This window comes from Gymnoscopelus braueri (genome assembly GCF_963280865.1).
Source record: "Gymnoscopelus braueri genome assembly, chromosome: 16".
In the NCBI taxonomy this organism is placed as follows: Eukaryota; Metazoa; Chordata; class Actinopteri; order Myctophiformes; family Myctophidae; genus Gymnoscopelus; species Gymnoscopelus braueri.
Genome location: NC_137616.1, coordinates 21,664,026 through 21,689,758, shown reverse-complemented (window position 1 = coordinate 21,689,758; position 25,733 = coordinate 21,664,026). Strand labels below are relative to the sequence as shown.

The 25,733-nt window shown below is 41.5% G+C and overlaps 2 protein-coding genes across 2 annotated transcripts; both read right to left on the bottom strand.

The window, feature by feature from the left end:
• Positions 1-957: 957 nt before the first annotated feature.
• Positions 958-9,414, bottom strand: chrna2b (cholinergic receptor, nicotinic, alpha 2b (neuronal)). Its single transcript, XM_080452937.1, has 6 exons — positions 9,330-9,414; positions 5,496-5,647; positions 4,306-4,350; positions 3,808-3,917; positions 1,677-2,844; positions 958-1,286 (listed from the first exon to the last, which is right to left on the bottom strand). The coding sequence occupies exons 1-6, from the start codon at positions 9,400-9,402 to the stop codon at positions 1,161-1,163; spliced, it is 1,674 nt and encodes a 557-aa protein (XP_080309063.1). The 5' UTR covers positions 9,403-9,414; the 3' UTR covers positions 958-1,160.
• A 2,928-nt stretch (positions 9,415-12,342) lies between these two features.
• On the bottom strand, positions 12,343-25,348 carry LOC308103447 (uncharacterized protein). The gene is made up of 3 exons (XM_080453414.1): positions 25,164-25,348; positions 16,371-16,915; positions 12,343-13,872 (listed from the first exon to the last, which is right to left on the bottom strand). The coding sequence occupies exons 2-3, from the start codon at positions 16,907-16,909 to the stop codon at positions 13,734-13,736; spliced, it is 678 nt and encodes a 225-aa protein (XP_080309540.1). The 5' UTR covers positions 16,910-16,915; positions 25,164-25,348; the 3' UTR covers positions 12,343-13,733.
• Positions 25,349-25,733: the final 385 nt, after the last annotated feature.

Sequence of the window (25,733 nt, the reverse complement as noted above, 5' to 3'; positions counted from 1 at the left end):
CAAGAAACAGTATTTTCACAGGTCAAATCTTTCGCTCTGAAGTAGAACATCTTTTCATTGTTCCTCTGTTTGCTATTTGTTTCCACCACCTCTCGTCGTTCTGGTGTCTTAAAGGAGAGATCCGGACTAGACGACGCTGGTTACTTGTTTCTTCCACAGACGCCAGGTTCTGTGAGAGAAACAAGCAACCACCGTCGTCTCGTTCTGCACGAACGATAGCTCGTGCGCGACTTTCAGTGCATGTTCGAGTATCATGAGACTCCACGATGAGCAGTAGTAGAGAAAAAACTAACTTTGCATCGGTTAAAATAGACGATTTTCACTCTTACACGGGCTCCCATTATGCCACGGAGGGGGTCGCCAGACTGCACGACAGGGGACTCTCTGGAATAACTCAACGTCCATTTCAATGATGGTGAGTGATTAGCGACACATCAAAGATAACACTTAAAATGTCCGGATCTCTCCTTTAAAGGTTTAATGACATTCACTTTTACACCACATTCAAAGTCTTTGTCCTGGTCCTTCAAAAGTGTACAAAAAGTTTTAAGTGAAAATTCCATTCCAGTGATCCATGGCAGGTGTTTTTCTCTCACATTTCTAAAGCCTTTTCAACTGCAATGAAAAAAGAAATCTTTGCCTGCGGGTGTCGCTGGTGAGGGATTTTGCCTGTCAATCATCGCCTCTGCTCCGCCCCCCCCAAAGGAAAGGATAGGGGAGGGGAGGGGCGAGGAGGAGAGTGGGCGGGATTAATCGACTGTGACCTCACTGTCGAAGGGCCAAGCTCAGATTACTTTTCAGCCTAATTATTCAGAAAACCCCAGACCACAGAAAATCCACTGAATGTTCTAAGTTCAGGTTTTTGGGGTGTAATTGAGGTCATAAAACCCCAAATAAAACATTGAAAATAAAAAAAGTGAAAATGAATGTCATGATACCTTTAAGGGCTTGATGTACTTCGTTGCATGTGGTGTCACATACTGAAAATTGGCAATCTACAAGCTTAGAATGCGTCACACTGTGACGTGTTGTGAGCTTTATCCACCATCCAGAAGACTCTCAGTCTTGAGTAGAGTTCAAGTCCAACCTGAAATAGTAGATTAACCACATTTCAAGTGTTGCTTTTTTGTGTGTGAGAAAGTTTTTCTTATGATCTAGTTTTAGATCATGCCAGCGAGCCATGGGGGTAGAAAGAGACCAATAGTACCAAGTCCACAAACAATGATGAACATCCACAGGAAAATGCGGTCAATCACCATGGCAACATACTTCCAATCTTCTTTTACCTTTTGAGAGGGATAAATGAAAAGAAATTATGGACAACATTCCGTTTTTTTGTGAAGACATGGCCTGAAGGGCTGGAAAGTTATATGTTTTATGAGTTTATTATTAGCATTTGTGTCTTACTTTCCTCATTACATTCACCTCGCCTTGACATAAGCAGTGTGAGACAACCAGAACTCACGTACAATGTAAACAGACCAGGACAAATCCACAGTAGACTACACTACAACATACAACATACAATGTAATTGTTACTGTTAAGGAAAGCCTATATGGTGACTATAGTAAAGTTTTGAGGATAAAAAGTGTCATGCCCTGGTGCAGTGGCACATTTGTATTAAAAGTGTAACTCCATTAGGAGAAGCAGTTTAAAATGTACCATTAATACTTACACTAAAATCAGCATCCTCTGCCCTCAGGTGGTCTGCAATGTATTGTACCCCCTCTAGAGCGCGTATAACACTTGGTGAAAGAAGTAACGACGACTCCGACACCATGCTGTCAACTTTCGCTGCCCGTGGACTGTTGTTCATCCTGCTTCCCGTCAGCTGTCTGTTGGGCCCTCCGGCCACCTCTAGGCGATTCTGGAAGGTTTGCACGTTCTTCTGTTGTGGCGGGGGAGTGGAACCAGGGGGCCTGGGCGACGGAGGACGGAAGGAGAAATAAGACGTCAGCGTTCCCAGCTCCAAGTCCTCGTAGCAGCGGCCCTGCGGGTCGTCCGCCTTGCTGTCGTCCCGTAGCCAGTTGGCCGAGGTGCTGAGGTAGTTCCCGCCGTGGTACATCACTGCGCGGTCCTGCCGTCGCACCGCTGCTGCCTCCTGCTGGAGAAGCAGCAGCCTGCGGCGGCGTACATCAGGCGCAGGCCGCTGCATGAATAGCCAGCGCGGGATGAGGTCCAGGAATATGGAGTGAACCCAACGGGGCATCTGGTGTGTTCCAGGCGACCGGTGGTGCACATTGAGCACAAAGACAGTAATGACTATAGAGAGCGTGACAAAAATCATGGTGAACAGGAGGTACTCGCCAATGAGTGGGATGACGAGTGACGTGGAGGGGATGATCTCGGTGATGAGCAGGAGGAAGACGGTGAGAGAGAGCAGCACGGAGATGCAGAGAGTGATCTTTTCGCCACAGTCCGAGGGTAGATAGAAAACAAGGACGGTCAGGCAGGAGATGAGGAGGCATGGAATAATGAGGTTTATGGTGTAAAACAAGGGCAGCCTTCTTATGATGAAGAAGTAGGTGATGTCCGGGTAGATTTCATGGCAGCAGTCATATTTCTTCGTGTTGTACGTGCCAATGGCATTGATGATGGCCCATTCGCCGCTCTCCCAGTAATTATTGAGGTCCACTGTGTTTTCAACCGGCTCAAGGTCAATTTTGGCCTTGTCGTATGTCCAGGAGCCAAATTTCATCTTACAGTTCTGCTGATCGAAAGGGAAGAAGGTGACATCGATGCTGCATGAGCTCTTGTAGATGGCAGGAGGCACCCAGCGTATTTTACCCGTGTGGAAAAGGTGCGCTTTTGTCATGTGAGTGACAGCAAATTCGCCATCAGCACTGGGGGGAGGGAGAAAAAAAGAAGAAAATTACAATGGAACATTGAACTTTACTGTAGATAAGCAATGAATGATATAATCAATAGTAATATTATGTTGTCACACAAATCATCATTCACATATTGATTTCATTCAGTCATCATGGGATGTTTTCACATTGTGTACCGTGTGAAAACATAGAGGAAAGAATCCTGCGGGGGAGAAGAGTTATGGTTTCACAGGAATAAACTGCTCCACTAATCAATCAATCAGCTCTACAGCATAATTTCATTTTTTTTTTCTCTCTCCACATGAAGCGGAGTGATTCATCCCTTAAACTGTGGTAATAGCAGCTGCTGAAGACATAATGATGAGTCCTTATCATTACATCTGTCACACACCTTTTTAATTTCACTTACAGATTGTGATTACACAGGCTTGCTGAAGTGGAACTACATCAGCACACCTCTCACTTCTCAGAATCACTAATCTCTCCTGAAATCAACCCAGAGGACGGGATAAGTTTATTACAAAAAGTTAATTTCGGTACAGAGGAGGAAAATGCTATTAAACAGCAGCTTTCACTTCTGAAAGTATGAATAGTGATAATAGCATGATTTTATTATTTTTTTCTTTGCAACATGTCAATGAGTCATCTAGGCAATGCAGAGCAGCAGATGGATTTATTGAGTCCACTAGATGGTGGTATTGTCATATCAGAATCTGTTAAGTCAAGACAAACGTCAACCTCAATTTACCATTGTATGAAGACAATGCTCTGAACAGTTTCAGAGGCTTCACTGTAGACCTTGCTGTGAACGTTGTTCTGTACATGCAATTTCTATTACATTTTGGCAAACCTTTCTGTGCACAGGGCAAATACTGTGGGCTTGAATGTCAAATCCTTTGAAACAAAACATGCCGGGAAAAAAAGATTTTTCTCTGTTTATGCTTATGTACATTATTTTGATTTAAGCCTGCTTACTTGTTGTAGAGGACGATATCTGGTACCCAAAGGAGCTCCGATGGCACTCTTATGGATGTCACGTTATCATAGTCAGACGGTCTCCAGCGAAGTTTGTAATCATTCCATTCCTGAGGAGATTCAAACAACACAACTGCCTTTTTATCCTACTTGTTGCCATTCATCTCGTAAGAATAGACACTGAAATTGAACATTTGCCTAATTCATGTGTTAAAATAAAAGTGGCATCATAATGTAATATTTTGCCAACTACTCTCACAGAAACATTTACCTTTGTCTTTATCAATTCATACCACATTCAATCATACGGATACGCCTGTTGTATAACAGTCCATCTCCCTAGCCTAGAAGTATGAACCTGTCTGAGCTCATACCTTCATGCCTAATCTGACATGAATACACACCGAATCGAAACCAGCCACTCTGTCTTTGCCACTCACTGCACCACTGCTTTCCAACGCAACACTGGATGACATTTTTGCTATTTCTGCTGCCCACCTGTTTAAGCCACACATTAGTTGTCATCATTTGGTTCTTTTCATCCTGAAAGAGAGAGAGACGGGGAGAGGGAGAGACAGACAGACAGACAGACAGACAGAGAAAGAGAGAGGGGTGATATAGACGGTGTGAACTCTGGGTGTAGTCCAGGAGAATATTGGAGTTTTGGAGCCCGTTCAAGGCATCTCCAAACATAGTCAGCAGCAACATCACTTTAATATCTTGATGGATGTGAGGCCGTCTGCCATAGTTGCTCCTTTGAGGGAGCTGAAAGCCTATAATCTAGTTTTCACAAGTTATTTTTGCTGCTGTATGTAAAGATGCCATAATGAATATAGTGCTGGCACTGGGGACGGTAAAGATGTTTTGAGCAGCAGTGGCTAAAACAAAAAGTATAGTTCAGTTCTGAAAAGTATAGCAAGCCGTAGGAAGAGGGCGGTATTAAAATTAATCCCCTACTAAATTATTCTACAATGGAGAAGCTCTGCAGTCACGTACTCTTACCAATCGGACCATAAAGGCATTCTACTCGGCTATACTGATTACCTTCACAGTAAATGTAGGATTTGAGAAAGTTCACACGCTAAACCCCCACTTTAAGGATAAGAGCCGGTGCCCGTCTTCTTCTGAGCCTCTGAAGAAGATGACTGTGCTTTTGAAACTTCAATAATTCTTTTTTACACCTATTATATAACTTTTTAGGAGGATCCGTGTTCTCCAGCTTTTTACTTTTTCAGTAAATGTAGGATGTACATGTGGAAAAAGTACAATCAAAGTAACACATTTAAATAAAATTATGCTGTAGGAAATATCTATTTCTCCACTGAAACATGGTTCAGGATTCTACATTCTACTGGCTAGCGGACACCATTCATTTTCATTGCTACTAAATGCTATGTATTGTATCTAATATACCAGAAGATATTTTCTCAGTATTGTAGATTTAAACCCAAATGTAAATATTTGAATTATGCCAGAGAGAGAGAGAGAGAGAGAGAGAGAGAGAGAGAGAGAGAGAGAGAGAGAGAGAGAGAGAGAGAGAGAGAGAGAGAGAGAGAGAGAGAGAGAGAGAGAGAGAGAGAGAGAGAGAGAGAGAGAGAGAGAGAGAGACTATAGCCATCTACACATCAGACCGCTTCAGCTGAGAGCATTTCTAATTTCAGTCATGGATACAGTATATGGATACTCACCACATCAATGAGCTGTGCTATGGACAGTCCAAACTTGACAATGACCACATCCGAGATGTTCGACACAGGTCTTGACCACTTGTTGTACCCCAGAAACAACTTCTTAAACAGATCATCCTCAGCATGCGAGTGGGTCTTTTCATAACAAAAAACTGTATGGGAACAAGATCATAGATTACATTACATTACAGTCATTTAGCAGACGCTTTTATCCAAAGCGACTGTGCATTCAACATAGGTAGGGAACGAAAACTACTAATCACTAGAAGTCTTAAGTGCATTTTCTGCAAAAACAAGCAACCAAGAGTATACCTAGCGCTAAGGTAAAAGTGCAATATATCAGCTACCTATTTCCTTAAACAGAATGTGTCAGTGTTTTATAATTGTATTATTATTTGTCTTCCACAGATTTTCCACATTCCATATGCACCAGAGTTTCTGTTCTGCTGTGAAATCATTTGCATTTTGGTTTAAAAAAGAATTTAACATATTCACATCTATTCCTGGAACTAAACGTAATAAGGAATCCATTTTCTCAAAACCGCACCCAGTTAATATGACATGGTTATGGAAAAAAAAAGTAATTAATGTTTGAACAAATGTCCTCTGGTATTTTGACATTGAGGTCATGTGGGCTGTGTTTTAGCCAACGTGCCTTTCTTTAGTAGCCCATTGGCAATTAGTTGAAGGAAATTGGATGGTGCAGCATGAAAAGAGACTATGCAATAGGGTGGTTAACAGGGATATGTTAGAATGATATTGAATAGAATGGAAATTGAGTCATGTGGAAGGACAAGGATAGACATTTGGAACTTGAAATATGTATAGCATTGAGTCTTATCTCTCCACTCTGCCTACCCATTACCCTTATAGTTACTAATCCACTATGGCAAGCCAGGCTAACATGATAGAGAGGGATAACAGGGTTGAAGGGCATGGATGTGATGTGAGCACTGCATATAGGTACCAGAGCATATACTGCATGCCTTAAATGCTTTCTTCATTTACGTTTTCAACATGTTCAGCAAATCCTTTGATCTTAGCTCCCCGCATGAGTACTAAAATTGTGCAATGTGAACAGGCATGTAAGTATCAGCTTACAGCTTTTTGTGGCCTCTCCACACTTTTCTGTAATTCTCAAAAACATTTCTGTACATAATATATAACCATTCATACAGTACTGTATATTCATCGGCGATAGATGTAGCCTGTATATTCGTGCATACATTTACTGGTGATACACTGTACATTTATGGTTTATACTTATATTTATTGATAGAACATAGCCTAAATGTTAACTCAGTCAGACCAAGTGCAGATGTCTAGTGTCAGACTCTGTCTATTTTGTATCTCTCTACAATTAACTGTACCTATTTTGTTTTTCACACTGCTGTTATTGCTATGACACCTGAATATCCCAACGATGATCAAATATTACTTATCTTTTGTTATCTTATATTATCTTATATGCTGGAATGTATACGGTGTCACCCACTTCACAGGGAGAGCTTGCTTCATCTAACTGACTGATTGTGCACTGTGCAGTCTAGGCAAACTTTGGGGACAAGTGTGCTGCTGCCTGTTTCTATTAAATGAACAGAACCAAAATAGACAGGAATCCCTCCCCTCTGGGATTAACGTTCAACTCCTCATCAATGTAATCAGATTCAATTACACACATCGTTACTTGCTGCTCCTAAGGAGAGGTGAGCTAATCCCTTCAAAAGCAAACAGTTTATTGTTGAGCTGCCACAACTGTCTGTCACTCTGTGAGAGACACTGACGGCATAAACAATTAACATAATCTTTCACCTGAAGCAAGTTCACATTGATATTGTTGCTGTCGGGCAAAAAAAAAATCTCCATATTTTAACTTTTCATGTTTTTCCGTAAATTAATGCCCTATCATGCTACAGTGTCACATAAAAGTAGCAAAAAAAAACAGATCTACAACCTCAAACTGCGTTGCATCAAATTTGAATCCTGAAAAGTAACAGTTTAGGACATACTGTATGAGGTTTCCACCTGACAGCAACAATATATTGGGGTGTGATTAAATTAGTCTTTTACCCTCTTATCATGTCAGGTAGCCATCCATGCAAGTACAGTATCATACTGTACTTATGTATGGGGATTTTTCTGTATTCTATAAGCTAATTGCTATAATATTAAAAGGTGATGCTGGATGCCTGGTAATGAGAACAACAAAGTTGAATTTCACCGAAACAGTAACATCTCCAGTCTGCCTCTATACTGTATTTGGCATTCACTGAGAGAAATGCAAACATAATAAGCTTAGGCTATGTCTTGCACCTAAATCAAATCCCTAAATCAATACTGCAATTCCAGTCCAATGAATTATGGGATTCACACCATTAACACATTCACTGCCCTTTAGAGCTCTTTTTTTTAATATTGTGCTGCCCAATGGGCTGTTCCATCATTAAGGGTCATGATAGAGACTTTGAAATGCATGACCTGCACCTGGCAGGAGACATGTTTGCTTCAATACTGTTGTCTATCCATGATAGGTGAGTCCAAGTTCTGAGGATGCCACTGATAAGTCACTCATAGATGTGGAGGAGAGTCAAGGTGAGAGCTTAAGATGGGATTGTTGTACCGTTTAAAGACAACCCTGAAAGTCTATGAAGTGATTTATTTGTCCATGATGATAATTCACTGGCTGAGGAACTTGTCCCAATGTGGCTTGATTATTCAAAATCAATGCCCCCCCCCCCCACACACACACACACACACACACACACACACACACACACACACACACACACACACACACACACACACACACACACACACACACACACACACACACACACACAGTGAGGTCGCCTAACAGGCCAGAGGGAATGGTTCTGTGATAACTTGTAGAGTTTCCTGTGAACTGTGAACATGATGTGGGTTCGCAGCCCATTTGCCTAAATACACAATGACATATCTTCCTCTGACATCATGCACAGTGCACACGTTGTCGTTGCATTCTGGCAAAGAAACGTGCTCAAGGGACTTCAATTACGCACGCTCTTCCAGTCAGACTCAGGACTGTTCATCTCCGCTCTCTTCCTTCTGGGATGGAACAGATGTGGGGCGTGACAAAAAGCTCTCTGCTGAATGGATCAAAGCCTCCTGCAAATTTGCAATGAGATGACACCTCCTATACATCCCGGACTGACTGGGGCTTGCTTGGTTCTTGGACACTGGCCAAACGGCTTGGCGAGGTATAAATGGACCACTGGCCAGTTTGGATGAGAGTCAGCAACTTTCCAGGCCAGAGCTGCTCTTGTTAAAATTGGACAGTCCAGTATTTAAAACTTCACAGACCACAACATCTAACAGTTTACTATAAATCGATTTCAATAGTGCCATGTCAGTTCCATAAATACTTGAGTGTAAAACGCCGGTATTGGTATTCTGTATATATGGTATATGTATCTACCATCTAGGCTACTGCTGGCTGTCAGACTGCAATTTAAGATCTTGAGTGAAGGGGAAAATGGGGAAATGTAATTCATGATGACATTGACATCAGACTGTGATTGGCATGCATGGACTTCAGTTGACGCAGCAGCAGAGGTTAGAAGTGCTGTTAAAATTGCTGTTTAGTGTGAGTATGCAGGAAAAAAGTGCAGTCTTAGAGAAAAAGTGAATTGAACAAGCGTTGCCCAGAGAATAGATTTGCAGCCACATTTGTAAAAAAATATATATATATATGTATACATTTTTTAATCTTTTGTTCAAACTTTAGCCAGAAAAGTAGACTAAACATGTGTGGTTTCCAGACGAATTTGAATGAATGAAAATATAATCAGAACTTACTTGAGCTGCACAGGAAGAGCAGCCAGGCATTGGTGGTCCTCAGAGAGAACAGGTGGTTGGATTCGTATCCCATATTTGACCCAGAGATCGAGGAGCGTCAGCTTCACTGGAGGTCGTTATGATGCCCACTTTAATCAAAACGTTATTATGTTGAATCCATGATGACGCGTGAGGAAAATGTGTCATCTTCACAGCTAGTCGGCATTTCAGGACAACTTGAAAAGTAGCATCTGTTTATTGTGATGATCGCCTGTTATACTGTGGGCGGAGAGTGGATGACGCTGTTAACAGGACTGAAGTGGAGATCTGCGCTCTGCGGACGAAGACTGGTGAGTACGAATACCAAAACGCTCGCCCCAAAATACAGTCGCCCCGGGGCAAATCCGGCGACCTCGGAACGATCGCCACCTGGTATTCCTCACAGTAAACTATGCCTAAAGCGGCTAAACCTAACGTGTTTGCAGTTATAACCTAACCTTATTCCCAAACGTAACCTCAGCAAAACGGTTCCAAAACCTAAACTTATTTCTGACCTTATCCTCCGTAAAACAAATACAAGAACCTATGGGAGCGAGCGGTCCTCGAAAGAAATGGGAGCGAGCGTGTTTTGGGGCGAGACTTCCGATTACAGTGAGGAACCGTGAGTACCAGTCCAGTGCCTTTTTCTGTTCCTCAGCATTAGTGACAGGTTTAAAAACCTCTCCACACTTAACAACACTGTTGTACGTTAGTAAAAAAAAGAAAGAGAAAAAAAATCGTTTGGCTGATGATTACTAGTTACTCTTAAATAGTTCTGCCGAATTTAAACTCACCATGCGCTCCAAATCGCTCCTTCTTGCGCACGAAAGTTTACGCATTTCTGGCAACATAAGGATAAGGATTTCATAGAGTCCATTCTTGCAGTAAATATATCTGATCTATAATTGCTAATCGTTCTTGAGCCGTTCAGTCAGTCTGCTCCGTGCTCCTGAAGTGCCGTAAAACTCCACCTGCTCCTTTGAGTACACGCCACGTTTGCACGTTTATCAACACTGTCACCAATCTCGGCTCCATCCCAGTCCACCCCCCCTCCCACTCACACGCACGCACGCACGCACGCATGCACACACACACACACACACACACACACACACACACACACACACACACACACACACACACACACACACACACACACACACACACACACACACAGTACCACCACCACCCCACAGTCCACCCACCCCAACCCACAGTCCAATACCCCCCCCCACACAGTCCAATGCCCCCCCCACAGTCCACCCCCCACGCCCCACCCTATACCCTGCCCACCTCACACACACACACACACACACACACACACACACACACACACACACACACACACACACACACACACACACACACACACACACACACACACAAGCCACATTCAGGTCATCATGGAGAATATATCAATAAATAATATAATATGGTGTCTTGTTTTATAAACCCATGAATGAGCGTTGGGCACTTTGTGTGCAGGACACGAAAATAAAATAATCAATTAATCAATCATCTAAGGGGAAAAATGTAGTTTCACTGATAGATTCAATTCCGCTGATAATGTGTCAAATAATGACCAACAAGTAGCATTATTCTCACAGTTGAAGAGAGGTTTATGTGTTTTTGTTTATACCGCTAGAGGGCAGCGTAGGTGAATGGACGCTGCTGGCTTCTAATCAGTCATGACAAAATGGTCTTAAAATAGCATTTTCTATTGTGACATTGAGTGACCTGCAAATTATATTGAAAACATGCTTTGAAAGAAAAACATAAGGCTGACTTTTTTGTGCTGATATATCCTTTACTGAATAAGGCCTAACTTACATCATACATATAGGACAGCAGGACCATAAATAAATACATTTTATGACTGCAAACACTAAATCCATATTTCTCCTGACTGGGAGAACAAGACAGAGTAATGCATTGGGACGATCAATGAAGCTCCCTTTGCTCTGATACAGATAATGTGATAAATCCAACATGTAGGCCCAAACATGTTTCCTTCCTCTAGTCTACCATATCAGATCTGGTCGGAAATGTGGCTGCAAGTACATTTAACACATTCATCAATCATCACCATGTGTTCCATCATATGGATTATATATATATATGTGTGTGTGTGTGTGTGTGTGTGTGTGTGTGTGTGTGTGTGTGTGTGTGTGTGTGTGTGTGTGTGTGTGTGTGTGTGTGTGTGTGTGTGTGTGTGTGTGTGTGTGTGTGTGTGTGTACTGTGTGTGTGTGTGTGTGTGTGTGTGTGTGTGTGTGTGTGTATACACAATTTGTGCAAAGTCTATATGCATTAGTTCTCCTGTCCTGTAAACTTAGTATTAAGTTTTCCCTCTGTGTCTGTCTGTCTGTCTGTCTGTCTGTCTGTCTGTCTGTCTGTCTGTCTGTCTGTCTGTCTGTCTGTCTGTCTGTCTGTCTGTCTGTCTGTCTGTCTGTCTGTCTGTCTGTCTGTCTGTCTGTCTGTCTGTGTGTGTGTGTGTGTGTGTGTGTGTGTGTGTGTGTGTGTGTGTGTGTGCGTGCGTGCGTGCGTGCGTGCGTGCGTGCGTGCGTGCGTGCGTGCGTGCGTGCGTGCGTGCGTGCGTGCGTGCGTGCGTGCGTGCGTGCGTGCGTGCGTGCGTGCGAGCGAGCGAGCGAGAGAGAGAGAGAGAGAGAGCTCCCGATATGCACTAAGTATCTCACATTAGCTTTACTCCCATTGACACTGTTCTGAAGACAGAAGAACAGTGTCAATATACTTTATGCCATAGATATAGTTTAAATATTAACATACATAAGCTTCTATGTTAACAGAGATGTACTTTGCCGGGTGGACCCGATGACACTTATTGCTATGGATACCATAACCGACCACATCTTCATGGAGAAAAAAACTAAGTGTCACAGTGTCCCCCAGGGGTTGATGAGTTCTTTTTAAGTGTGTTGACATGGAAACAGCATTGTGATTGATAGAAACATCCATTTATTTCTATGGAACAACACAATACTGCCTCATCAAAGTTGGTATTGTGACTTTATACATTGTCAGATACTTGAATGTGTCCTTATATTATCATCACTTTACCCAAATCCAGCTCAAGTTGAGTTAGGAGGTTTTTGACCATTAATGTGGAGGTTTGACTTTGTCATTCTAATCAATGATGGAAAAACAACTATCTCCAAAGTTGGAGAAAAAGTTGGAGAAAGTTAGGAGGATTAGTCAGAAGCGCTTTTTAATACTTTTCATTGGTTCAATATTTGTAAAACCCTCACACAGACGTAAAGGGTGTTCAATAGCACTGATTTATTATGGTTTCTGCCCGACAGCGACAATATCCTTCCTGTAACCCCTATGACCCCTCTCACAAAGTCCCATTAGTTCCTCAAGTGTTATTCTTATGGAAGGTGTTCTCGCTTGATTTCTTTTCACAGTAGAAAAGGAAATCTCAAAAAGTAAAATCCTCAGGCTTAATTTGTAACTCTGAGAGAGTGTACAAATAGAACCAAATGGACCCGTACGTTTGTACACTACTCTCAGTGTTTAGTTAACACAGGATTTTGCTTTGTAGAAAAATACACAGAAGACCCAAAGCCTATATCCCAGCCTCCGTCCTTACCCTGAAGTCCAGATGGACAAAGAGTAGCTGCCTATAGAGTAAACTACCAGAGACATTCTGTATTTGCTCCCTAATGACCAATAGAACAAAATGCATAAATATATACAGCTTGACTTCCTCTTGCTCCACATACTGTTGCCATCATTGACTTCACCACATTCCAGGAAACAATGTCTGGAAGGAAAATATTATTTTAAGCACTTAATGCAGTCAAATGTTATAAGCATGCAGAGTCGGAATATACTTTTCTTTTTCTTCTCTTTTCTATTTTGTATGCTTTATTTAGATAGGATAGTGAAGAGAGTCAGGAAACCAGGCAGTGAGAATCCCGAGTGTTCACGACTACCAAGGTGCATAATTATGGTCATTCTTATACAGAGGAAGAAGCATTATGACATCCCCATGACCTCCAGGTTTCTCTTCCCCACTGCATTGGTGATATGGGAGATGATATACCCTTCGCTTTGTTAGCTCTCAGGTGTTTTGCAAAACGGCTCACAGTAATGCATAGATTTCCTCTTTCTTCTGAAATGTCTTTTTTCATGAACTGAGTTTATTTCCATAAAATAAGCACTGTAAAAAGAGACACTGGAATTTGTAATTGCTCGGTTGGAAACACGGTAGCCGGCTTCCAATTCAACGCAGGAGGTCGTATTTTTCATCATGATTAATGATACAGGGCTTGCTAAAAGATTCCAAAGGTACCAAAGTAACGTGTTCGATGGCATGTATATCCCGAGCATTGTGCAACATGTGCTCAACAACACCTCCTGCTGCTTTAGCGATGGACGGTGAGAGTGTTCTTCAGTTTCTTGGTGAATGCAGCATGCAGGGAGCCCGATGAGCTCTCCAGCCTGCCAGCGATGTCAGCAGCTGTACGTAGCATGCCTTCAAAGGCCAGGGACTCTTCTCTGATTCTGATCAAGAAGACAAACACTAGGAGTCAGCACGTGTGAGCGAGCAAGAAACAGACGAGAGGTAGAAGAGAGCAGGGCAGGAGGGCAGTGGTGAAAGAAGTATAATTGTTAAACCACAATGTAGGAAATACAACTCTGTTACAAGTAAAAGTCCTATATTCAACATTTTACTTGAGTAAAAGACAAGTACAAAAGTATTGACATCAAAATATACTTAAAGTTACAAAGTAGAAGTACTCAAATCTTTCAAACATTTTCAAAGTCTTTTGAAAATAGCAGATCTGCAAGCTCACAACCACGTTGTAAGCTTGTAGATTTCGAATAGCCGATGAAGTAGTAGTCAAAATCTGAAAAGTAACTAGTAATTAAGCTTTCAAATAATTGTAGGGGAGTAAAAAGTACATTATTTGCCTGATATAGTGGAGAAGTAGAAATGATCAAGAAAATGGAAATACTCAAGTAAAGTAAAAGTACCATAAAAGTTTACTCAAGTACAGTACGTGAGTAAATATACTTAGTTACTTTACACCACTGAGCGGGGGTTTAGACGAATACAAGAACGCTCGCCCCAAAACACACTCGCCCCGGGTCAAATGCCGACGACCTCGGAACGGTCGCCACCAGGTATTCCTAAACGTTCCAGTTACCGTTTAGGCACCATGGACATGGCATAGGCCTACTGTATATTAGTTAGGTGTCAATAGTGTTAGGAATAGGAATGAAGTAAAGAGTGAACATGGTAAGAGTCAGCAGGAAACTGTGAGGGTCTGTAATAATAATAATAATAAGTGATAAGCATATGTAGGGGACAAACATGGTCATGCACAAGAATAATCAAAAGTCAAGGAAGGGAAGGAATACGTTAAATTATATATGACGTTGAGGGAATAAAATAGGTAATGATTAGATTCTGACGCACGAGTGAAAGATCATGTTTAAAAATGTCAGCACATTTGATAAATAAATATATAAATGGATAAATAAATAAACATTTTGCAGTGTTACTGGCAGTCTTTCAAATCAACTGAAAGTGCAATAACAAATTATCTGCAAATGATCTACGATTCTACCTGATCTTGGAGCTTGTAAAGATAATAAACAAAACTTTCTTAGAGTCAAGCCATTTGTACTGTGTAAGCTCTGGTCTTTTTAAACTGGAAAACACAGAAGTAAGTGATTTCCAATTGTCTAATGGAAGGGAACAGATTTCCTGTTTGTAATATTGTAATTTGAACAGTTATTATTTTCCTACACCATCCCTACACTGGATCCATACCCTAGAAAGTCTACAACCTCTAGGTTTAAATGAGGATTTTCGCATGAGTGTATAAAAAAATCACAATATTTGCTCTTTGCTTTATAATGGCTACTGCCTGATGTCTGCGTTGTGTTGCATTTCATCTAAAGTTATTTGTTTTTCTGTTTGTAGATAATATCGTAAATAATCTTTTTGGCTTTTGCTGTCTCAATGGATATGTTTTTGTAGTACACTTAATTGTAGAACTACAACTCCCAGTCCCTTGGGGTTGTCACTGACTTGTTTGGCACAGGTGTGATACATTGATCAATCAAGTGATGACAGCTGAACCTACTGTCACATTCACTGATTGCTTCATGCCTAAAGAAGGTCTATGACTGAAAGCTTACTATGAAAAGAAATAAGATTTTTGCACAGCTTTGAATGTGCGTAGGCTGCCTTGTATTGCCTAAGGCAATCTGTCAGTAAGATTTGCGGGATGGCTTAGGCTCTAAGCCATCCCCAAATCTTACAGCCATTAATTTGGAAGCATGCCACTAAACCAGCTAGCAACAGTTAAAAGCCACTCATACCACCCAAGATCTGTTGGTGCATTTTAGCTTTAAATTACTTTAAAGATGCAGTGCAGACTAGTGACATTTTCGGTCATTTTACTTTGAAGATTCAGTCTGAAACGTCGTCTCAACCAATCAGAAGGTCCCATCCCTTCAGGCTATGGGACGTTGGAATCTCAATCACTTCAGCCATGCGCAAGGGGGATAGTGTTTGTTTACAAGTGAGAGAGAGACGACCAAACCAGTTAAGCATGTTTGCTACTAAGTGGCTTATTGCTAACCTATAATGTTTTCAGATACATATTTTAGTGTGCAGATTAAGTTTAAAATTAGTAGTACACCGTCTGGATGTCATTTTGAATGAGATTCAAAACGGAGTAGCTCTGTAATTAAAATCTGCTGTGTTTTAAGAACGTGCAGCTATGGGAATCAAACAGGTGCATGTAATCAAGATTCATTTATATTCATGAAAGCTGCGTTATGTCATCACGCAGCACGTTTTCGGTTACAGGAAGTAATTAAGATTGTCTTTTAGGGACTTTTGATATAAAATTACACAAATTGTTTAAAAAAAATATATATATTTTGGCATCTATTGTTAGGTATGCCCATATGATGACCACGGATATGCTCTAAAAGTGTGAAAAACATGTTTTTCATTTCACTACACCTTTAATTCAACCTACTTGTGCAGTGAACCAAGGGCCTCTGAGATGTCTCCTCCCAGCTGTTTTTCTAAATCCTCCATAACCTTCTCTACCACCCCATGGCAGCTTACGTGCTCCACCTTGATACCAACAATGTTCTCCTGGATCACATCTGCATAGCTCTGATCCCCCAGCTCCGCCCCAACGTACTGGACCAAGTTCTCCATCACTGCTTGGTTTCCGTGCTGTATGGCTTTCAGGTACGCCAGCTCCTCTTTCTGGGCCTTAAGCCGTCGAGCTGAAGCAGAATTGGTGTTGAAGTGGACCGAGCACTTGTCTGGTTGGGGCTCATAGAGTAGTGTTGGTGTGGTTGGGGACGAGGTCGACGTAGGTGTCATCCGCTTTTGTTTTTCTGTCAATCTTACAGGTTCGTCACCGACAGCCTGGGACATGTTGGCAGCTGAAGTGGCTATGGAAATGTGGAAGCCTGAACCCCAGTTATCATCCCCGCTTTGGCAGAGCGTCAGGGCTGCCATTGATCCCCAGAGGAAGATGGAAAAAGTCCAGTAGCGCCACATGGTAACCTGGAGAGAGGAGGAAGAGGTGAGTGACCTTGAATGACTTCAGCGAACTGACAGATGATGAGGTGAATAGAGGTTCATGAGTATGCAGGCTTTATGGTCTTTAGTTAGAGTAGGACAGTAATTTGCAACAATGCAAGAACATATGTACAGAAATAATGTCTCGATATACATGTCAGGGCAGATTGTCAACACGGTTATCCCAGTAAAAAGTGGTAGTTGGTGCTTCTAAGGTTAAATATATCACTCTATAACAGAAGTCAGTAAAGAGAGAACAGAATCAACTTTATTGTCACATCACAGGTTTACAGGTGTAAAACTGGGTGATTTTTTTTTTTTGTGTGCAAGCTCCATTGGTTTTGTTATTTCCATAAGAGAAAGGGAAGATGAGGAGGGGGGCAACGGGGAAGAGAGGGAGAGGGATCAATAAAAACAAACAAATTATCTACATATTTACACATAGTACCGGATATCTATCCAGTGCGGTAAGTACCTGAGGTAATACATAAAGATGCATGAGCATAGCAGAAGATATACTGTACATGAAACATGAAGCCAATAATATTGCCTTAACCATTTAAAAACCCTATATACTTTGTTGATCGGGGTCCCCCAGGGGTCTATACTTGGCTCCCTCCTTTTTTCCATAGTCTGCACCAAATCCCTTCGCCGAAAATAGGCAATCTATAAACTCACAGCGCATCGTGATGCGACGAGCTGTGAGCTTATAGATATGCTTTAGTCGCCAAATATTTGTCTTTTGACTGAATGTTCGCCTATTATAACGTGCCCAGAATAGGGATGCTAGGGGTTGAAGTAGTTATAATCTGAGCTTCACCACTCACTCACCTCTCTGATTCATCAGGGAGGAACACTTTAAAGTTATGTTTAAGGTCAGTTGTGTGACTGTGCTGTAATAATGTAAAGAGATACCTTTTAAAATGGTCTTTCAATAGTCTATCCAAAATGGAACACTGTGTCACACGCACCACATATTGTCATTTTATTTTATATCAGCTTTTTTACCCTCTACATCTTCCTTTGGTGTGTGTTTGACACTGGTTCACAAATTACTATAGAAGTAATACACAGGTTGAAGATAGATTTACGGGCACACATGGTGAATGAACACAAGTCCACCTCTAATTCCCTCAGGATGACCATGCCAATCATGCTCCTTTTTTAGTTTGTGGTGGTCTACTGAATACAGGACAATTACTACTCTGACTCTCTAGTAATCAATGACGCACTAACAAGCCTCTAATTGGTCAAGGACCCTCTCATTCTGCTACGAATCCTTGAGTCTTGAAGGCAGTAGTTAAGGTTCTTCTGGCTCTGAGCCTCAACATCTACCAATCCATCTTGAGCTAAGCACAACAGGAAATATGTTTAGATTTGAAAGAGGTAAAGTGAAACTGACAGATATTCTATATAAGAGCAGTGAATGGGGCTTAGTTGAAGAGTAAAAAAAGAAAACTGTTTTCTGAAGCAAGCGATTACTGACAGAGTGGATTGGAGAGGTCCTGCTTTTCCTGTAGGTAAATAGCCGACATTTTGCAATCGTGTCATTGTTATCCAAGTTATTGCTAGTAATCAGTGGTGGAAAAAGTACTCAAACGTTTTACTTAAGTAAAAGTATCAATACCGCAATACAGAAATACTCTGTTACAAGTAAATGAAGACCGCATGGCTACTTAAAATTCACGAGGATATGCAAATGAGCCATGCGGTCTTACTCTGCATGCTAGCCATGTCTTTGCTTAGCCTGGTAAACCCCCCCTCCCTCCGGAAATCTCATTTAGCAAGCTCTGTTACCGTCATGGATGAACTTCAACTTATTGTTCAATAAAAAGCATTTTAATCCGATTGGTGGCCATTTTCTCATGGAGTTATAACGTATCGGAGTGCAATTCACCTTCCAACCGATAAGGTCGCGATGTTGAAAGCTTATGGAGAAAAATGGCCACCAATCGGATTCAAATGCTTTTTATTGAACAATACGGAATATACGGGTACTTTTGAGGAAACGTACATAATTGCAACATCCGTGGCCTTGGGGTGAGCAGTTTATATTTGATTTACTCTATCAGCAGCGTGGTTTCTCTTGGGACACGGATTGGCTGTCTGTGGATTCGGGGAGGCACTGTAGCCTACCACAAACAGCAGATCGCAGCATGACGCGTTGTCAGCTTGTAGATCGGCTATTCTCAGTGAATGTACCCCCCGGATGCTGGTTATAGTGAAAAAAAAGAAAAGAATAATAAAAAAATCACACCCAGTGTGAAGTGGGCGGTGTCTTGCTAGCTAATCACAATACTGAATGGAGTCAACCAATCATGTACAAAAAATAAATACATTTATTGAAACACTCTTTATGAAAGTCATAAAGAGTGAAAGTCATAAAGAAAGTCATAAAGAGTGATATATCCTTTCCACCCACAATGTGTGATTTTTTTAAGTGCATAGTCCTATTTATAGGGCTATGCACATGTGTCATGTTTCCCTAGCCAATCACAGTCCTGAATAGACTGTGATTGGCCAATCACGGTGCAGGGTTAGGGGGGTACACTGGTGGCCAATCACAGCGCAGGATTTGGTGTGCAAATATCCAAACCTCACATATAGGGGTGGTTTCACCGCCCAAAAAAGAGAGAAAATCTCAAATAGATTTGGCGGACCCCCTGTAGCCTACTGTAGTAACTATGAGGACCACCGTGCCACCGTGCCCTAATCTAGCTTTTCTATCTATTTTTACCAGCTAGCTTGAAGAGCGGCTGGTCTACGAACAGACCGAGCAACTAGTCAACACCTATGCGAGACCTTTAAGACTTTTTCATCATTGGCTGTCCTTTAAGTCAATGGGGAGATTTCCCATACTCTGAACGGCGGTCGTCCTCCCATGCTATGGCATCATAACCCTACTAGACACGCCTGACTGCCCTGGTGACTGCTCGCAAGTTGTCGCAACATAATTCATTTGAGTTTGGAATTATGCAGTACTATATGTGGAGTGTTTTTGTTCCAGGACATCACTTTTCATCTCTCTCTCTCACACACACACACACACACACACACACACACACACACACACACACACACACACACACACACACACACACACACACACACACACACACACACACACACACCTTCATCATCATCATCGTTTTTGCTTGCGTTGTTCTCAGCCACACACACACACACACACACACACACCTTCATCATCATCATAATTTTGTCCCGGGCGGCTCGGTCTCGCAACATGAAAATACTTGAAATAATGTACTTTCTGACACGTGCCTCCCCAACGTGCTTGCGCACGTGCGTGGCCGCTCATACACGCCGTGGAGCCCCAGCAAACACAAACACACACACTCGGTCACAGAGATAAGCAGCTGGTTGCGTTGTTTCTCAAACACACACACACACACCTTCATCATCATCATCATCATCATTTTTACGGCCGTGGAGCCCCAGCGAACACCAACACACACACACACACGCGCGGTCCATGTATGTGGCCGCGCATTTGAATTTAATATTTTGTTTACATTACATTTTGTGCTGCAGATACAAAAAAAAGATTTGATCGGGGCAAAAAAAAGCTTGCAGCCAGCCGGTTTAATATGACTGTCATTTCTTGTTTATTTTTCAAAGATTAGAGGCTTTTTCAAAGATCTTTTATAACACCTATTTACCTCATATCTCTAGTCAACATATGAGGGTACAGGGAAGGAGCTGCTATTGTTGAATTTCTGTTTGCTCAACATAAAAGGATTTTTATCAGGTTTTGTTTTCTCAGTCCGTCTCTTCTGCCTGTGTAACAGTGAGCAGTCAAACAAAAACACATCGCAAAGCTTCACTTTATCACTTCACACGTTGTCATCCAACTGCGCATCCTCATCAACACTCCTCTGCATCTGGAATCCTTTTTGAAACACGACCCAGGAATGTGCGGGCTAGAAGACATGCAGAGGTTTTTTTCTGCTGTCCATGCACATTTGGTTTCTGCTGTACCCCAGTACAGTTTGTTTTTGTGGTGGACTTCACATTTTTGTGGCTGAAATGAAAATTTGAAAGGCTACATATCCACCAAACGCTTCGTATCTTTAAGAAACGTAGAATAATATGTGTTTTAGTTGACAGTGAACACCTTGCTGTACGGTAGGTATGCCTGCTGCGGCTGTCACTGTAAAACTGACTATTTTCAAAGATGAGCTGCAGTGCAGCCTGAAGTCATAAAACATAAAACAACCACAACTGTTGGCTGCACTCTCCCTCGCCCTGTTTTGGATTATTTTAAACGGTGACCTCACAAACATTATGGAGGCTGGGGGAACAGTAGTAAACGAAGACCTGTAAACCAGACCAGATTGCAACCACATTATGCCAACAGTCTGCATAGTGTCCGGGTCTAGTTTTGCTCACTCCATATATTAACATGTGTCTTGCAGAAGATGAGCTGATGCTGTCTGTCACCCATTAAGCCTGATTTATACTTGGTCATTGTGAGCTTGTAGATTGGCTATTTTCGGGCACCATTGTACGATAGAGTACATCAATTTGGCATTGATTAGACTGATACAGACTTGATGGTTCTATTTATTATAATTATTTTGGCTTTCTGAGCCTTCATTTGACAGGTAGAATGGAGAGAGACAGGAAACATGCAGAGAGAGTAGGGGAGTGACCGTCACCTGCGGCAAATGATCCTTCCGTCCGGGAGTCGAACCAGGGACTCGCTATCAAGCATTAGAGCCCATATGCCTCCTAACCACTTGGCTGGGTCGCCCAGACTTAATGATTCTTAACTGTGGTGAGGCAAGCCATGATGCAAGACTTCATGCGCTTATATCTCAGAAAAAAATGTAATAGCTTTGTCTTGGTAAAAGCTATTTGTTTTACATAATCTTATACTTCTATTTACTTGTTCCTGCTTGTTTGCTCCAATGTATTCAGAAACGGTACCAGTGTGCAATATGAATGTCTAGGAATAAAACCGTGAATCTCTTAACTGCTGACCTGGGTTTTGATTAATTTCGAGTTGACAGTTTCCAGTGTGTAAACACATCTGGAAAAGTGTCTCTAGAGATAAGGTTACGTAAGAATTTTAATTACATTGAAATTCCCCTTCAATGAACATAAAAAAGTGCATTTAGTGAATGTTTCAAAACTACAGTATGACTTAAGTTACTTTCTTGGAGTACTGTACTGTAGATCTGTGCTGACTGAAGAACAAAACAGACAACTTATGACTTATGGGCTTATGACCTTTTACTGCAATTTCTTGCACTCCACTTTAAACTAAACCGCCTTAAAATAACAAAAACGTATGCCAAATGAAAGAATAAAACAAATTCCTCTTAAAGGTACATTGTATTTTGTCTGTGTTCAGTTGCCCTCTTAAAAGGCACAAGTCAAAGGACAGTTTAGTGACATTACTCTAGTCTATAAGCGGCACACTAACTAGCAGAGCATGGCCCCTCTCTGTCACAGATTGGCAGGAGCTATAGCCTTTGTCTTTGGAAAAATGTCTTCATATTTTCCATGCTGCTTAGTGCTTTGTGTGGTTTATTTGAAATGGTCTATGTGTTTCAGTCTCTCTGGCCTGTGTTTGACCTTTTATGGCTTTGTTGTAAAGGTTCTGTCATTGTGTAGCTGCTTTTATAGGCTGAAACTTCTCTTGGCTTAAAATAGCTGTAGCTTGTCTGAGGGAGGGAGGCTGTCTATTGAACATCATTAGGGGAAGGTTCCAGTTCTTGTCTAAGGTTGGACAACTCAACCCATAAATTACTCCTTGTTGTTGGCTCTACTGACAGCAAAGTCTTGTTGTCTGTAGAATATAGAGCTTACTCACATCTCTGTGTACTGTAGTGTTACCACTTATACCCTACAGTATATCCATAGTTGACTGTGGTCCTCCAGGGCTCTATACTTGGTCCACTCCTTTTTCCCCTCTACACCAAGTCTTTTCACCAAAAATAGCCGATCTACAAGTTCACAACGAGTTGCGATGCGTTGTGAGCTTGTAGACCTACTCTTTTCGCCAACTGTTTGCCCCAGAATAGGAATGATAGGGTTTATGTTTTTGTCACTTTGACACTTGCTTTGGCAATGTAAACTTATGTTTTCTCATGCCAATAAAGCTCATTTGAATTGAATTGAAAAGGTTTTGCAGACCATGCACTTTTGTTCATTATCATATATTGACTGATTAAAAATTCCACTAGTATTCAGCCATATACGTGATCCAGAAACAAATGCATATTAACAATAATGTAAGTAAAGACTAGGAGATTTATGTTCAAAAGTTGTGAGAAGGATGCTTTGCTAGAAATGACAAGGGCACTCGATGACCCTGAACTATATATAACGAGTGAAGAGTCCTTCACTCCTCTTTGTTCGTCTTGGAAGTATTACAGTATTATCCTGAGATGAGTTCAGGACATAAAGCCTTTTCTTTAAAAATGTGTAGCTTTCATACTTAAGATGCATTACTGTATGTATACAGCTCTACTGGGTTCCAGGACAGCTGATGTGGAAAACTTGGAAGTGACTTTGTTTCTGTTACGTGTGTGTGTGTGTGTGTGTGTGTGTGTGTGCATTCGTGACTTTGTGCGTGCGCGCGTGTTTGTGCTCACTGGGGTCCTTTAAATGTGTGTGCAGCCAAAATGTATTTAATGAGAAAATCATGAATGATTGATTTATTTGACTTTAGGGAGTGATGGCTGTATAATCTGAGCATATCTGAGCACTAAAGCTACTGTTGATGGCATTATACAATATCTGAGTAATAACCTCAATAATTTTATATAAATAATAATACCACACAATCTAATGATTAAACTGCCATATGAAGGACATGTCCATGTACTGTAGGAACACCGGTCCTGTACCAATAATAATATACAACTTCATTTTCATAAAAACAGTAGATTTATTCATTGCTATGCAATCTATTAAATCCATCTAAATAAGAGCGATACTTTTGTTATTTCAGAAGGATTTGAACTTGTATCCATATTTTATTTATTATAACCAACAAGTGTCTAGAGAAGTTGTTATTGCTTTGCCATTGGTTATCTTGTTGCAGTTAATGGCTCATGCTGCCGAGATAGCCAAAGATGCATAATAAAGTCATTTGCAGACTTGCATTGTTGTGGTGAATTTGGGGATTGGATTTCTGGACCCTTATAATAAGAATGAATAGTTTTCACATTATGTAGGTGACATTGCAGAGTGACATAATGTCTTGGGGAATTACTTCAACTTTAGGGTGGCCAAAATTGGATGACCATTATGTCACTCTAACGAAAACATGTCTGCAGACATGGTGCACTAAGCTAGGAGGAATATCCAGCCTCATGTGCATGTTATGGACCTTTTTCACAGTGGACATTTTGACATTTCTGGGTCTGTTTGATTTACTGTACTGTAGGTGTTTCTGTGTGCCAGCATGTGCCAACTCCTGTACACTGAACTTCCTTCTGCCACACAGAAACGTCTAAATGAAACATGCCCAGAATGAATGTTATTACAATACATTCAAATGTGTTTACCATCTACTGTATGACATGTTGACAAAATGTTTGCTGTGAAAAGGGTCAACTGACTTGCATACCATGCTTATCTTTGTTCTTTTGCACTGACGCGGTTTGAGCTGTAGACCCTGCTTTGCTCTCCACTGTGAATCATGGAGGGCCCACTGATTGCTGTCTGCGGCCCCTCAGTTAAAAGTGACATTGATCTACATTGATTTATGTTGAGGCTTTCAGTCAGAGCAGATGTGGGTCCTGTCACTCTTTTCAAAGGCTCAACAAGTGTGTGTCCACAGGCATAGGCACATGTCACTCAACCATTTCGCTCAACACAACTGCGAGCACACACGCACGCACGGCCACGCGCGCACGAGTGCACACACACACACACACACACACACACACACACACACACACACACACACACACACACACACACACACACACACACAGACAATTTGGAGAAAACAGAAAGATCTGCTTTCTATTATGTGATGGCAAGCATTAACATCTGCAAAATCTTAGGAACAAACTTTTTAATACTTTGCCACTACAGTTAAAATACTGTATGGCATTGTAGATCCCATTAGAATTATGTAACCAGATCTTATAAACCATAATTACCAATTTTCTGCTTTTACAAATACAACCCATGATCAGTGAGCACCAGCCTCCAGTCACTCTTAAGGCCAAGACAGAATGTACACACTTACCTAAACTCCAGTAAGCTTTCACAATAAAATCCTCAGCCACTTTCCGTGTTTTTTTTTCTCACCAAGTAAAAATAATATATTAATAAAAAGGTTGAGGGCCACAATTCAGTCTCGCTGAGAAAAATACTTGCTCTGTTTTCATTTCTGAGAAACGGATTTATAATAAATACAGACGCATACTCATGAGCAGGGGAATCAGGGGTTGGCTGGAGAGCAGGATCGCCTGTGTGCCCCTTCTGCAGTCTGTAGGGGAGGGTAGAGGAAAGGAGGGGAGGTTGGGAGAAAGGGCTGAAACTCAATGATTTCTTTCTTTGCGGTGAAAAGAGGGGTAGAATAAGGAGGGGTAACAAGAGGGGCGTAATCTAGTTCACATCTGTGCACTCAGACAGGGGACAGATGAGGTATGAGGGTTCCGAGTGAGGCCCGGGGAAACCCTTTTATGACTGCCGGATATCCACTTCCTATTTTCTTAGACATGGAGAGGTGAAACTTGTTTTTGAGACTCACATTTTACACTGTAGGATCTTGTTAATTTAACCACTTAAACCCTCTATACTTAGTAAAACGGAT